The following is a 15580-nucleotide window of genomic DNA, read 5'->3' as shown; positions in this document are numbered from 1 at the left end:
TCTCCAATGAATTAGTCTAATCTCCTTAGACGAAACTTTGCCAAAGTATCATATGACTGACAGTTCCATATTGAGTTTGGAAAATGAATTCGTCAGTTTGCAATCCGACATCATTGTTTGCTTGGACTAAACCTAGCTCACTGTCACACCACAAAAGGTGCATGAGAAAATAAAATGGATAATGCTAATGAGTCAATCGAACGGGCAAGAGACACCGATCGGCTCTTCAAACCTCATTTGACTACTAGAAAAGAGCTGGAGAGACACTCGATGGAGCAACCAAGGGGCTTTTATGCTCTCATTTCAGAAGGAGAAGTAAAAGACCTTAGTTTTTGTTCTCCCCAAAATGAGGACAAAAGGGCTTTCCTTTTACTGCTACCCACAGTTCCTTTGAAGCACCTGCTGTGTGACGGTCCCTCATCACAGACTGGTGGAGCAGTGTCAATTTGTATAGTGCACAATGTCTTTATGTGACGTATTGTTTTATTACTGATGTAGACTATTGTTTTGTTGTGATGTGTTGTTTCAGTTTGGACCCCAGGAAGAGTAGTGGCTGCCTTGGCAGGAGGTAATGGGGATCCTAATAAAATACTAGACATAGAATCCACCATTTGTACAGGCATCATAGGAGATGTGCATTTCCTCAAGCTAACCCTTTCATATTTGGTTACCAACTGTGACGACTACACAGAGGAAGTAGGTTCTGAACAGTCACAAAAAGGTTCTCAGAGGTGTTTGTCATAATGGCTGATGATGACATATGAAATTGGCTGGGATGAAAGCCTTGTGTCCTTACCTTTGGTGTTCTTCAGAATCTGTTTGGTCGGTTCTGAGAGAGAGAAATAGACAATGAGCACATCTCAAAAGCAAGCCACTTCAGACAGTCCCCGCCTCATCACGATTCAAAACTGCATGGATGGTCATTGTCAAATCCTTTTCAGTGAGATACAATATTTGAGTTATGTAAATGTGGCACGTAAAGCCGAATCTGAATCCAGGCTAACAAAGCATGTAGTGTAACCGTTAGCTACGTGACTGACAGACAATTTGAGCATTGGCCAAATCGGATCTAAATTTGAAAACACTAGAGTCATAATATGTCTCCCATATCATTTCCTTGTACTTTCACATACACAATAGTGAATGGGTTTGCACATCAAGAATAGATATTTGAGTTTCAGGACTAAAGATGGGTGTTTACCTGACTGCCGTCGCCCCTGACGACCTTCTCTGGGAAACTCGTCTGATTGGCAGGACATGGCCTTTTTCATTCTCTCTGGACTGTACCGGAACTTTGATGGGTCTTTTAGGCACAGAGACAAACGACATGGGTTAACAGACTTACAAATCACACCTGATGAACTTATAGTATAATGAATGACATGATCCAAGAAAAATAAATACAAAAATCTGGAGATTTTTTTTTTTTTCAACTGACGCATGATGCTCAATCCACTCACTTTCCAATATTATTACAGTGTGGCTTTTGTATATAATTAATACATATATTCATGTTCATTTATTCTGGTCAAGTACTAATGAAGAGGCCTTTAAGAGGAAGCAGTCTGAAATAATAAATACACAGCGACTGCCATTTCATCATTTCCATAACATTTATTAATAAATAACTTATCTATACTGAACAAAAACATAAAACGCAACATCTGAAGTGTTGGTCCCATGTTTCATGAGCTGAAATAATAGATCCCAGAAATGTTCCATATGTACAAAAAGCTTATTTCTCTAAAATTGTTTACATCCCTGTTAGAGAGCATTTCTCCTTTGCCAAGATAATCCATCCACCTGACAGGTGTGGCATATCAAGAATCTGATTATTACACAGGTGCACCTTGTGCTGGGGACAATAAAAGACAGCTCTAAAATATGTAGTTTTGTCACACAACACAATGCCACAGACTGTAGCAATGCAATGTCCACCAGAGCTGTTGCCAGATAATTTTATGTTAATGTATTTACCATAAACTGCCTCCAACATTGTTTTAGAGAATTTGCCAGTCTATGAGCTCCATATCCGGCTTCTTCACCAGCGGGATCGTCTGAGACCAGCCACCCAGACAACTGATGAAACTGAGGAGTATTTCTGTTTGTAATAAAGCCCTTTTGTGGAGAAAAACTCATTCTGATTGGCTGGGCCTGGCCAACCCTCTTGGGAGCCAGAACCACCCATGGCTGCGCCGGTGCACAGTCATGTGAAATCCATAGATTAGGGCCTAATGAATTGATTTCAATTGACCGATTTCCTTATATGAATTGTAACTCAGTAAAATCTTTGAAATTGTTGCATGCTGTGTTAATATTTTTGGTCAATATATTAAAAGCATCCCTCTCCGCCACGCCTAAATAAATCAACTTCATTCCGAAGTTGCTTGGATATAAAAATATGCTGGATAGATGGGGTGGCTGGGCAGTAAAGTGCATTAATAATCACTACGAATACTCACAAATCGAGTCCATTTCTAAGATGGCCTCCTTTGCCTAATAAAAAGAAACACAAAAACAACCGTCAGCTATCCTCCCTTAGATTACCCCCTTCCCTCTTTAATCACAGCAATAGCACCTCGTGTGTACCTTCTGAGGGATGATGGCTTGATGGTTTTCTAGAATGATCCTTTTGATGTGATGGGCCCATAGTTTTCTCTCTTCCACAGTCTTGGCCTGAGGGTAAGAGAGTTGGAGAGGAGAGGAGGGGTGAGAGAGGGGGCAGGTAAGGTCCTATGCATTCCCACAGAGAATTCACTGCAGTAAGAAAAAACAAACACAGTCGTAATGATTATTTGTTTTGGCAAAAAACAAGCCAGTACACCAGTACACCGAAATTCTACAGGTGCAGGTGCAGGTTGTTATGAACAGCAGGGCTGTATTTCAATCTAGTCTACATTATCACACAACAGGAAGATTGCCTGCAAGGAGGCGAGTTGACCTACTTTAAATATTCATACAGTTGTATTATCAGAATCAACCATGAACACACACACACACACACACACACATTTATATTACTATCCTTGTGGGGACCAAACAAATGATTCCCATAACCCTGACCCTTAAGTCTAAAATTGCCTTTTGTCCTTGTGGGGACAAGCGAAATGTCCGCACTTGTTAGTTTTTTCCCTTACTTTACTATCTTTGTGAGGACGTCTGGTCCCTTCAAGGATATAAAAACCAACCCTGCCCCCCCAACACAATACTGTAATCTGATTCACATGCTACACAGGGTTAACTATGGCATTCATGATTCTAAAAGTCCACTACTAATGTGTCTTAACGTTCTCCTACCATGTCTGAATTCCCATTAATTAGCCACTGTGGTACTGTGCGGTTGGTTGAGAGGTCTCCCTCACTCACCTGCACTGTGTGGGGCTGCTTGGGGTGCTTGTAGTGAGTAACGCTGAAGCTTAGAGAGTCCTTGGCACTCTCGATTAGCATGAGGGTGGAACACTGTAGCCAAACACGAGAGAAATGAAAAACGAGTGAAATATAGTTAAGAGAAAAGATTGGTCCACACTCAAATAGGGAAAATTAGATGTAATACTGAAGTATATTAATTAATTCGGTGTGTAGGGGACACTGATGAACACTTTGGTGTATCAAACCCAGTGTCACCAGAAAGATAGGAAAGACAAACGTGACATATCAGGAAGGTGGAAGAAAGTTAGAACGAGAGGAAAAAAATATTGATAAACCACAGAAAAGAATCGGGTCCGTCATTATCACTGACGCAGAAAAGGAGTAGATCAGTTCCAGCCCTACTATCTAATCTGTCATTCATCATCGGGAAAGGAGTAGATCAGTTCCAGCCCTACTATCTAATCTGTCATTCATCATCAGGAAAGAAAGGAAATGACGACAGGAAGCTAGTTTAGACCAATGGGACAAACCACAGATAAGCCAAAACACACTCAGCTCTGTTTTTCAATTGAATTAAAATTCAATACGTCTTCATTAATCCCCTTAGGAACCATTGATAAGACATTATCAGAGCACAAGTGCAAATTTACATAAATCTCCAAATAATGAATATACAATAAATGCAACACAGAATACAATACATTACTTTTTGCCATTCAAACTGTAAGTGATTGGAATATAATGGAGACCTTTTTACAAAACCAAATAGGATTTGAAAACAGAGAAAAAAAACGCAGGACAACAGGGTTGACAAATCCTGACCCCCTAACCCTTGACCCCAGCAAGCAGCACTCACCGTGATGAGGGTCTTGAAGACGTAGTGCTCTCCTCGGCGCCTGGTGATGAGGAGCATGCGGTCGAAGAGGAAGAGTGTGCGCTCGTTCTTGGCCCGGTGGACCTTGAAGGTACCCTCCAGGACCAGTTCCCCGTACGTGGTCAGGTCCGGTCCTTTCCAGTTGATCAGCAATGACTGGACCTCCTGGACAAGTCAACACAGATGAGGTGATGAAAGAGCACCTATTTATTAAACACCCAACAGCAAAAGACATCATAGGGTGAAAAAGCTATCATTGTGGCACAAGCCATGTTAAGCAATTCATTTCCCCAAAATGCTCAAGGATGTTTTTTGAAGGTGTGCAATTATAGGGGTATTGAGTTTAGCCAAGTTGATGGGGGGTATTTTGGGGTTGTTGGGGGTATTCTGGGGGTGTTTTTGTATTGTTGGGGGTATTTCGGGGATGTTTTTGTATTGTTGGGGGTATTTTGGGGATGTTTTTGTATTGTTGGGGGTATTTTGGGGATCGTTGGGGAGTATATTAGAGGGTATTTTGAGCAGTGAAGGCTCGTCAGAGGAGGAAGGGAATGACCATCACAGGAAAGCCAAAAATATCATCAAGGACAACAACCACGAGCCACTGCTTGTTCACCCCGCTATCATCCAGAAGGAGAGGTCAGTACATGTGCATCAAAGCTGGGACCAAGAGACTGAAAAACAGGCCATCAGACTTAAATAACCATCACTAGCCGGCTTCCACCTGGTTACGCACCGCACCCTGCACCTCAGAGCTTCTAAGGAGAAAAAAAACTGTTTCCATCTCAACGCCATCAGACTCTTAAACAGCCATCACTAACATAGAAAGGCTGCTGCCAACATACAGACTCAAATCTCTGGCTATTTAATACATTTATTTAATAAAGATATCACTAGTCACTTTAAATAACACCACTTTAATAATGTTTACACATCCTACATTACCCAACTCATATGTATATAATGTATTCTACACCATCTACTGCATCTTGCCTATGCAGTTCGGCCATCGCTCATCCATATATTGTTATGTCCATATTCATCCCTTTACATTTGTGTGTATAAGGTAGTTGTTGTGAATTTGTTAGATTACTTGTTAGATATTACTGTATTGTCGGAAATAGAAGCACATGAATTTCGCTACACTCGCATTAACATCTGCTAACCATGTGTATGTGACCAATACCATTTGATTTGATAGAGGCTGCCGCCCTATATAAATAGACTTGGAATCTTTGGACACTTTCATAATGTTTACATAATGCTTTACTCATCTCATACGTATATAGTGTATTCCATTCTACTGTATAGGTGCGGCAGGTAGCCTAATGGTTAGAGTGTTGGGTCAGTAACCGAAAGGTTGATGGATCAAATCCCCGAGCTGACAAGGTAAAAATCTGTCGTTCTGCCCCTGAACAAGGCAGTTAACCCACTGCTCCCAGGTAGGCCGTCATCGTAAATAAGAATTTGTTCTGACTTGCCTAGTTAAATAAAGGTAGAAAATAAATAATTTGTCAATGCCACTCCGACATTGCTCAATCTAATATTTATTTGACTTTTAGATGTGTGTGAATTGTTGTGAATTACTACAGCACTGTTGGAGCTAGGAACTCAAGCATTTCACTGTACCCGCAATAACATCTGCTAAATATGTGTATGTGACCAATAACAATTGATTTTAAGCCACTCCTGCGTTGTCTTGGCTGTGTGCTTAGGGTCATTGTCCTGTTGGAAGGTGAACTTTTATCCCTGTCTGAGGTCCTGTGTGATCTGGAGCAGGTTTTCATCAAGGATCTCTTTGTACTTTGCTCTGTTCATCTTTTGCTTGATCCTGACTAGTCTCCCAGTCCCTGTCGCTGAAAAACATCCCCACAGCATGATGCTGCCACCACCGTGCTTCACCGTAGGGATGGTAAGGTTTCCTCAAAACGTGATGCTTGGCATTCAGGCCAAAGAGTTCAATCTTGGTTTCATCAGACTAGAGAATCTTGTTTCTCATGGTCTGAGAGTCCTTTATCTGCCATTGGCAATCTCCAAGCGGGCTATCATGTGCCTTTTACTAACGTCTGGCCACTCTACCATAAAGGCCTGATTGGTGGAGTGCTGCAGAGATGGGAGAACCTTCCAAAAGGACAACCATCTCCACAGAGGAACTCTAGAGCTCTATCAGAGTGACCATCAGGTTCTTGGTCACCTCCCAGACCAAGGCCCTTCTCCCCTGATTGATCAGTTTGGCGGGGGGCAGCTCTAGGAAGAGTCTTGGTGGTCTTGGGGACCTTCAATGCTGCAGAATTGTTTTGGTACCCTTCCCCAGATCTGTGCCTCGACACAATCCTGTCTCGGAACTCTACGGACAATTCCTTCGACCTCATGGCTTGGTTTTTGCTCTGACATGCACTGTCAACAGTGGGACCTTATATAGACAGGTGTGTGCCTTTCCAAATCATGTCCAATCAATTGAATTTACCACAGGTGGACTCCAATCAAACATCTCAAGGATGATCGATGGAAACAGGATGCACTGAGCTAAAAGTCGAGTCTCATAGCAAAGGGTCTGAATACTTATGTAAATAAGGTATCTGTTTTTTATTTTTAATACATTTGCAAAAATGTCTAAAAACCTGTTTTTGTTTGTCATTATGGGGTATTGTATGTAGATTGTCGAAGACCTTTATTTATGGCATCCATTTTAGAATAAGGCTGTGACCTAACAAAATGTGAAAAAAGTCAAGGTTTCTGAATACTTTCCGAAGGCACAATAGTTTGGGGGTAATAGATCCTCCAAACAGAGTTAAATACATAATCAAGCCTAACTGCACATGATAAACAAATATATTCCAACAAGCTCTGACCAGTTAATAGCTGGCCCCATGAGAAATTAGCCTAAGAATACATTGTAGTCGCTGTTTATTTTTACACGGCCTTTGATGACAAGCTCCCATATATTGCCCTGCGAGGGCTACTCTGTGAGGGTCTCCCGGGGTTGGCTGTGCCATGCTGTCTCTGGTCAGAAATGTTGTACACTCAATCTAGTTTAACAAGAGAGGAGAACCATGGAGGGTTCGTAATTGATGTTCAGAACATTGGGATGTGTTCCAAATGGCACCCTATTCCCTTTCTAGTGCACTTCTTTTGACCAGGACCCATAGGGGCCTCTGGTGAAAAAGTAATGCACTATGTAGGATATGATGTGCCATTTGGGACGGAGCCTCTTCACATGCACGGAGCTGACCTGCCTAAATGAAATGTAATAACAGCACAACATGAGTCAGGATAGCGGCAGGGTGGCCTAGTGGTTAGAGCGTTGGACTAGTAACCAAAAGGTTGCTAGATCGAAATCCCCGAGCTGACAAGGTAAAAATCTGTCGTTCTGCCCCTTAACAAGGCAGTTAACCCACTGTTCCTAGGCCGTCATTGAAAATAAGAATTTGTTCTTAACTGACTTGCCTAAGGATCAGACAGGCGGCCAGTGGGTTTAAATGTTTATTATTGTGTGAGGGGCTTAGTCACATTGATTACACAGGGTGTGAAAGGGTACAGTTATGGACTGATGGTGTTCCGTTCTGTGGCAATCGTTTCGTAATTGTCTCAGAATACGGTTGTGTGTGTGTGTGTGTGTGTGTGTGTGTGTGTGTGTGTGTGTGTGTGTGTGTGTGCACGCGCGTTTGCGTGAAGGAGGTGTCTGCTAACCTGCAGTCGAACGGCGTGCTCGTGTTTCCTCTTCATGTCGTTGATGTACCAGGCCACGCCTGTCATGGTGTAGATGGCTTCCTCCACTACCTCATAGCCCTCCTCTTCTGGGTCAAAGTGCTTGGCTATCTCCTGCAGAAGGAACACAATAGTTATTTAAACTAGTGCACTTCTCACAGACATGGCTCTTTAGGGAGAGTTGTTCTGTTTGTTCTAGTAAGAAGTTGAACCTACGGTGTCAATATATCGGAAAAATGTCAAGCTGCTTTGGGGAACACGAGTTGGTTCCATCAAAAATGCATCCTTTCTTCCTCCCATCCTCAAGAGTAATTACTGATCTGACATGGATTGATAGGGGAAATCTATGAAGTGGAAACCCATCCTTACACCTATCAATTTGTGTCAGATCAGTGATAACTTCAAGCGAGGGTAGGAAGGAAAGATGCATTTATGCATTTTGAAAGTATTTGAACCAGGATGCTATGGCAGGGCATTCCTTGGGTGGTTAGTTGGAGCAACTGTGGTACTTGATGATCCTCTCAACAGGCTGTATTCCAATAGTATTAGTGCTGATCTTGGACCTGTCCAAATAATTGTATTAATTGTGATCTAAAAAGGCAAAACAGATCCTAGATCAGCACTCTTCTCTGAGACGCTTTGTGGATATTGGCTCTGATCTAGGATCAGGTCGCCCCCCTGTCCATATACATCTTATTCATTATGATCTAAAAAGGCAAAACTGATCCCATCTCTGTACCTGAAGCAATAGGTGGTACTTGAGGATCCTCTGTACAGGCTTGAGCAGGTAGGAGCCCAGGGGAAGGGAGCGTTTCAGAGAGGCCTGCCGCTCCCGGAACAACTTGGCCAAGGATTTGTTCCTCATGCAGTCTGTCAGAGCAGCCACAGAACTAGGTGGAAAAGAGGACCGGGTCAGTACTACAGAAACAGAACTAGGTGGAGAGAGGACCGGGTCAGTACTACAGAAACAGAACTAGGTGGAGAGAGGACCGGGTCAGTACTACAGAAACAGAACTAGGTGGAGAGAGGACCGGGTCAGTACTACAGAAACAGAACTAGGTGGAGAGAGGACCGGGTCAGTACTACAGAAACAGAACTAGGTGGAGAGAGGACCGGGTCAGTACTACAGAAACAGAACTAGGTGGAGAGAGGACCGGGTCAGTACTACAGAAACAGAACTAGGTGGAGAGAGGACCGGGTCAGTACTACAGAAACAGAACTAGGTGGAGAGAGGACCGGGTCAGTACTACAGAAACAGAACTAGGTGGAGAGAGGACCGGGTCAGTACTACAGAAACAGAACTAGGTGGAGAGAGGACCGGGTCAGTACTACAGAAACAGAACTAGGTGGAGAGAGGACCGGGTCAGTACTACAGAAACAGAACTAGATGGAGAGAGGACCGGGTCAGTACTACAGTCAGTACTACAGAAACAGAACTAGATGGAGAGAGGACCGGGTCAGTACTACAGAAACAGAACTAGATGGAGAGAGGACCGGGTCAGTACTACAGAAACAGAACTAGGTGGAGAGAGGACCGGGTCAGTACTACAGAAACAGAACTAGGTGGAGAGAGGACCGGGTCAGTACTACAGAAACAGAACTAGGTGGAGAGAGGACCGGGTCAGTACTACAGAAACAGAACTAGGTGGAGAGAGGACCGGGTCAGTACTACAGAAACAGAACTAGGTGGAGAGAGGACCGGGTCAGTACTACAGAAACAGAACTAGATGGAGAGAGGACCGGGTCAGTACTACAGAAACAGAACTAAGTGGAGAGAGGACCGGGTCAGTACTACAGAAACAGAACTAGGTGGAGAGAGGACCGGGTCAGTACTACAGAAACAGAACTAGATGGAGAGAGGACCGGGTCAGTACTACAGAAACAGAACTAGATGGAGAGAGGACCGGGTCAGTACTACAGAAACAGAACTAGATGGAGAGAGGACCGGGTCAGTACTACAGAAACAGAACTAGGTGGAGAGAGGACCGGGTCAGTACTACAGAAACAGAACTAGGTGGAGAGAGGACCGGGTCAGTACTACAGAAACAGAACTAGGTGGAGAGAGGACCGGGTCAGTACTACAGAAACAGAACTAGGTGGAGAGAGGACCGGGTCAGTACTACAGAAACAGAACTAGGTGGAGATAGGACCGGGTCAGTACTACAGAAACAGAACTAGGTGGAGAGAGGACCGGGTCAGTACTACAGAAACAGAACTAGGTGGAGAGAGGACCGGGTCAGTACTACAGAAACAGAACTAGGTGGAGAGAGGACCGGGTCAGTACTACAGAAACAGAACTAGGTGGAGATAGGACCGGGTCAGTACTACAGAAACAGAACTAGGTGGAGAGAGGACCGGGTCAGTACTACAGAAACAGAACTAGGTGGAGAGAGGACCGGGTCAGTACTACAGAAACAGAACTAGGTGGAGAGAGGACCGGGTCAGTACTACAGAAACAGAACTAGGTGGAGAGAGGACCGGGTCAGTACTACAGAAACAGAACTAGATGGAGAGAGGACCGGGTCAGTACTACAGAATGAGAGTCTAGAGGAAAGTATTGGACAATGATTGAATAATTACAACACTTAGTTTTGTGAATGGATGAAGCTGGTGCACACTTATCTCTAGTACAATTCAATGTTTGTGTCATATGTTCCACCAATTGCCCATTTCAATATGAACCTTTCCTTTGTATTTGTTTCTCACCCATTTCATTTGAGAAAATTGACTACAATTTGTACATATCTCTGGAGTGGGTTGAAAACACAACTTGTAGGTGTGTAGGATGCACAGGAGGTTGGTAGCACCTTAATTGGGAGGACGGGCTGGTGGGAATGACTGGAGCGGAATGGTATCAGACATGGTTTCCAGGTGTTTGATGCCATTCCATTTGCTCTGTTACGGCAGTTATGAGCCGGTCAACCCAATTTTTCCGTCGAACTCCTTTTGTTTGTGTAACAGCACAGCAAACAGAGTATACTTTCCACCACTTGGTGTCAGTAGCAGACATCCCCTCCCATATCTCATCCACAGTTTTCTTCACATGCTCAGTCTGTTTCTGTGAACAGTTGAGCCAGCAAGAGCTGCACATGCCAGGTACACTGGCCAGCTAAGAGAGTTCACTTACTTTGGGTAGTTGGTACAGTACTGTGTGTAGATCTCAAAATACTCTCTCTGAAAGAAAAATATATATACGTTACATAGTCTCAATATTGCTCGAAAGGGAGTGTTAATCCACCAATAATGATGACGAGTTATTGGTTTCGAGCACTGGACGAAACTCTTCAGCAGGGCAGTGAATCATACATAGCATAATAGGATTGGAATTGCACTAACCTTCATGACGAAGCACCTAGCGATGGCAACAGGGTCGTTGTCACACATATCTAAGGACTGCAAAAGTTCACTGCAACACAGAGGTCAGAGATCAAAGGTGAGGCCTGGTTAGATTGAGATCAAATGGCAAATTATACAGGTATGACTTTTGCAAATATATTGCAGATATCGTAGTGCTGTACATTTCAATCACACTCGTAACATACAAACCAAAGCAGCATTTACTTCAGGCTTTTGTGGACAATTCCCTAAAATGCTACATTTCATAAACGATACTAGAAAAAGAGATGTGGTTAAATATTGTTCTGTGTCCATCTTGTCTTCAGGCCCAAAGTTGTTTGCTTTGGAGCGTCGGGAGCCATGATCACAGAGGAAACGGGCAGAAAGACAATCTTCCAGCGTTGGTAGTCCGAATCACACTGGATGCAAACCCAGACCGCACGCCATGCCTTACCACACGAGAGACACAGCAAACCCAGACCGCATGCCACATCACGCCATGCCCTACCACACGAGAGACACAGCAAACCCAGACCGCATGCCACATCACGCCATGCCCTACCACACGAGAGACACAGCAAACCCAGACCGCATGCCACATCACGCCATGCCCTACCACACGAGAGACACAGCAAACCCAGACCGCATGCCACATCACACCATGCCTTACCACACGAGAGACACAGCAAACCCAGACCGCACGCCACATCACGCCATGCCTTACCACATCACACCATGCCCTACCACACGAGAGACACACAAACCCAGACCGCACGCCACATCACGCCATGCCCTACCACACGAGAGACACGCAAACCCAGACTGCACGCCACATCACGCCATGCCCTACCACACGAGAGACACACAAACCCAGACCGCACGCCAAAGTACGCCACGCCTTACCACACGAGAGACACAGCAAACCCAGACCGCACGCCACGCCTTACCCCACGAGAGACACAGCAAACCCAGACCGCACGCCACGCCTTACCCCACGAGAGACACAGCAAACCCAGACCGCACGCCATGCCTTACCCCACGAGAGACACAGCAAACCCAGACCGCACACCACGCCTTACCCCACGAGAGACACAGCAAACCCAGACCGCACGCCATGCCCTACCACACGAGAGACACAAACCCAGACCGCACGCCACAGCATGCCATGCCCTCAGTACTAGCTTGCACTTTGTCAGCCACTTCAAATGGGCAAACCAAAACTTACCATCCACAACCACTGGAGTAGCAAAAACAGTCCCCCGGTAAGACTAAACAATCAAGGGACGACAACAGACAGACGTGTCAGTTTGGTAAACAGCTTCCGAGGCCTCGGTCTTCAACATCTTTGGTCTCACGGAGTTTAGCCATATAGCAGCCAGGAATGCATGAGTTATTTAGGACAGGGTTTTAATTACAGGGCAGACTGGTAGAGGCAGTATAAGGAAATGGAAAGACTGATATAAGGACAAGAGTTGGGGAGAAAATGGAAGTTAGACAAGGTGAAGAGAGAGGGAGAGAGAGAGAGAAGCGTGGCTGAAGAGAGACGGAGAGAGAGAGAAGCGTGGCTGAAGAGAGACTGAGAGAGAGAGAAGCGTGGCTGAAGAGAGAGGGAGAGAGAGAGAAGCGTGGCTGAAGAGAGACGGAGAGAGAGAGAAGCGTGGCTGAAGAGAGAGGGAGAGAGAGAGAGAAGCGTGGCTGAAGAGAGACGGAGAGAGAGAGAAGCGTGGCTGAAGAGAGAGGGAGAGAGAGAGAAGCGTGGCTGAAGAGAGAGGGAGAGAGAGAGAAGCGTGGCTGAAGAGAGACGGCGAGAGAGAGAAGCGTGGCTGAAGAGAGAGGGAGAGAGAGAGAAGCGTGGCTGAAGAGAGACGGAAAGAGAGAGAAGCGTGGCTGAAGAGAGACGGAGAGAGAGAGAAGCGTGGCTGAAGAGAGAAGTGTGGCTGAAGAGAGACGAAGAGAGAAGCGTGGCTGAAGAGAGAGGGAGAGAGAAGCGTGGCTGAAGAGAGAGGGAGAGAGAAGCGTGGCTGAAGAGAGAGGGAGAGAGAAGCGTGGCTGAAGAGAGACGATGAGAGAAGCGTGGCTGAAGAGAGACGATGAGAGAAGCGTGGCTGAAGAGAGACGAAGAGAGAAGTGTGGATGAAGAGAGAAGTGTGGATGAAAAGAGAGAAGGGGGAACAGACAGGGGGCAAAAAAGGTAGTCAAAGAAAAAGAGTGGAAAGAGGGAGAGAGAAGAAGAGAACAAGTAGCAGAAGCCTTGGAATGATTTAACCGTCTGGAAGAGGAATAAAGAACATGGCTACCTGGGAAGCATGATCTCCCTTTAACATGGGAAGCATGATCTCCCTTTAACATGGGAAGCATGATCTCCCTTTAACATGGGAAGCATGATCTCCCTTTAACATGGGAAGCATGATCTCCCTTTAACATGGGAAGCATGATCTCCCTTTAACATGGGAAGCATGATCTCCCTTTAACATGGGAAGCATGATCTCCCTTTAACATGGGAAGCATGATCTCCCTTTAACATGGGAAGCATGAACCTTAAATGTTACAGGGACAATTTGGGCAAAAGATGAAGATAAATTCCTCATGAACACCAGTTGCACTCTGAAGTACAGCTATTGGGCATCGATGGTGAAGAAGCAGACAGGCAAAGAGCTTCAGGGCAATCCCAGGTTAGGTTGACAACACCTCAGAACAGAACAGTTTGATCATATCTCTTTCCTCCCTGAGGGGGAAAAACACACCATCAGCACATAATGGAACAAACCAACTGTTGTGGGGTTAAATAGGATTCACACAGTAACCACGCCAACAGGACTAATGGCTTTTCTATCTCTAACCAAGAATTTGAAAAACACAGGAATCGAATGAGTTAGAAAAACACAGGAATCAAATGAGTTAGAAAAACACAGGAATCAAATGAGTTAGAAAAACACAGGAATCAAATGAGTTAGAAAAACACAGGAATCAAATGAGTTAGAAAAACACAGGAATCAAATGAGTTAGAAAAACACAGGAATCAAATGAGTTAGAAAAACACAGGAATCAAATGAGTTAGAAAAACACAGGAATCAAATGAGTTAGAAAAACACAGGAATCAAATGAGTTAGAAAAACACAGGAATCAAATGAGTTAGAAAAACACAGGAATCAAATGAGTTAGAAAAACACAGGAATCAAATGAGTTAGAAAAACAGGAATCAAATGAGTTAGAAAAACAGGAATCCCTGTAGCTCAGTTGGTAGAGCATGGTGTTTGCAACGCCAGGGTTGTGGGTTCGATTCCCACGGGGGGGCAGCAAAAAAAATGTATGAAATTGTATGAAATGTATGCATTCACTACTGTAAGTCGCTCTGGATAAGAGCGTCTGCTAAATGACTAAAATGTAAAATGTAGTTACTTTGTTCCAGACGGGATGGCCTTTGGTTGTAGGGTGAGATCCTCAAAATAACATGTCACTTCCTGCCAAGTCATCAACCATCCCTTGATTGTCAGTTTGGGAGAAGATATGTAGGTCTACTTATATAAACATCACTGTAGGGCCGGGACGATATATAACACACATAACTGTAGGGCCGGGACGATATATAACATATATAACTGTAGGGCCGGGACGATATATAACACACATAACTGTAGGGCCGGGACGATATATAACATATATAACTGTAGGGCCGGGACGATATATAACATATATAACTGTAGGGCCGGGACGATATATAACACATATAACTGTAGGGCCGGGACGATATATAACATATATAACTGTAGGGCCGGGACGATATATAACACATATAACTGTAGGGCCGGGACGATATATAACATATATAACTGTAGGGCCGGGACGATATATAACACATATAACTGTAGGGCCGGGACGATATATAACACACATAACTGTAGGGCCGGGACGATATATAACATATATAACTGTAGGGCCGGGACGATATATAACATATATAACTGTAGGGCCGGGACGATATATAACATACATAACTGTAGGGCCGGGACGATATATAACATATATAACTGTAGGGCCGGGACGATATATAACATATATAACTGTAGGGCCGGGACGATATATAACACATATAACTGTAGGGCCGGGACGATATATAACACACATAACTGTAGGGCCGGGACGATATATAACACACATAACTGTAGGGCCGGGACGATATATAACACACATAACTGTAGGGCCGGGACGATATATAACATATATAACTGTAGGGCCGGGACGATATATAACACATATAACTGTAGGGCCGGGACGATATATAACACACATAACTGT

General features: G+C 44.4%; 1 protein-coding gene across 2 annotated transcripts in view; it reads right to left on the bottom strand.

Moving 5' to 3' along the window:
• Nucleotides 1–15580, bottom strand: part of plekhg3 (pleckstrin homology and RhoGEF domain containing G3) — a 127875-nt gene that overhangs the window by 16017 nt on the left and 96278 nt on the right. For both annotated transcript variants that reach the window (XM_082961654.1, XM_014143856.3), the window contains 10 exons: nucleotides 11285–11354; nucleotides 11076–11122; nucleotides 8688–8838; nucleotides 7931–8062; nucleotides 4226–4408; nucleotides 3367–3459; nucleotides 2590–2676; nucleotides 2463–2496; nucleotides 1202–1303; nucleotides 797–829 (listed from right to left, as the gene is read on the bottom strand). In XM_082961654.1, coding sequence (XP_082817780.1) covers nucleotides 797–829; nucleotides 1202–1303; nucleotides 2463–2496; nucleotides 2590–2676; nucleotides 3367–3459; nucleotides 4226–4408; nucleotides 7931–8062; nucleotides 8688–8838; nucleotides 11076–11122; nucleotides 11285–11354 — 932 coding nt within the window. The remainder of the gene's footprint in view (nucleotides 1–796; nucleotides 830–1201; nucleotides 1304–2462; nucleotides 2497–2589; nucleotides 2677–3366; nucleotides 3460–4225; nucleotides 4409–7930; nucleotides 8063–8687; nucleotides 8839–11075; nucleotides 11123–11284; nucleotides 11355–15580) is intronic.

The sequence above is a fragment of the Salmo salar genome, chromosome 15 (genome assembly GCF_965601325.2).
Source record: "Salmo salar chromosome 15, fSalSal1, whole genome shotgun sequence".
NCBI classification, from domain to species: Eukaryota; Metazoa; Chordata; class Actinopteri; order Salmoniformes; family Salmonidae; genus Salmo; species Salmo salar.
The sequence above is the reverse complement of the archived record's forward strand: the minus strand, read 5'-3'. Positions and strand labels throughout refer to the sequence as shown.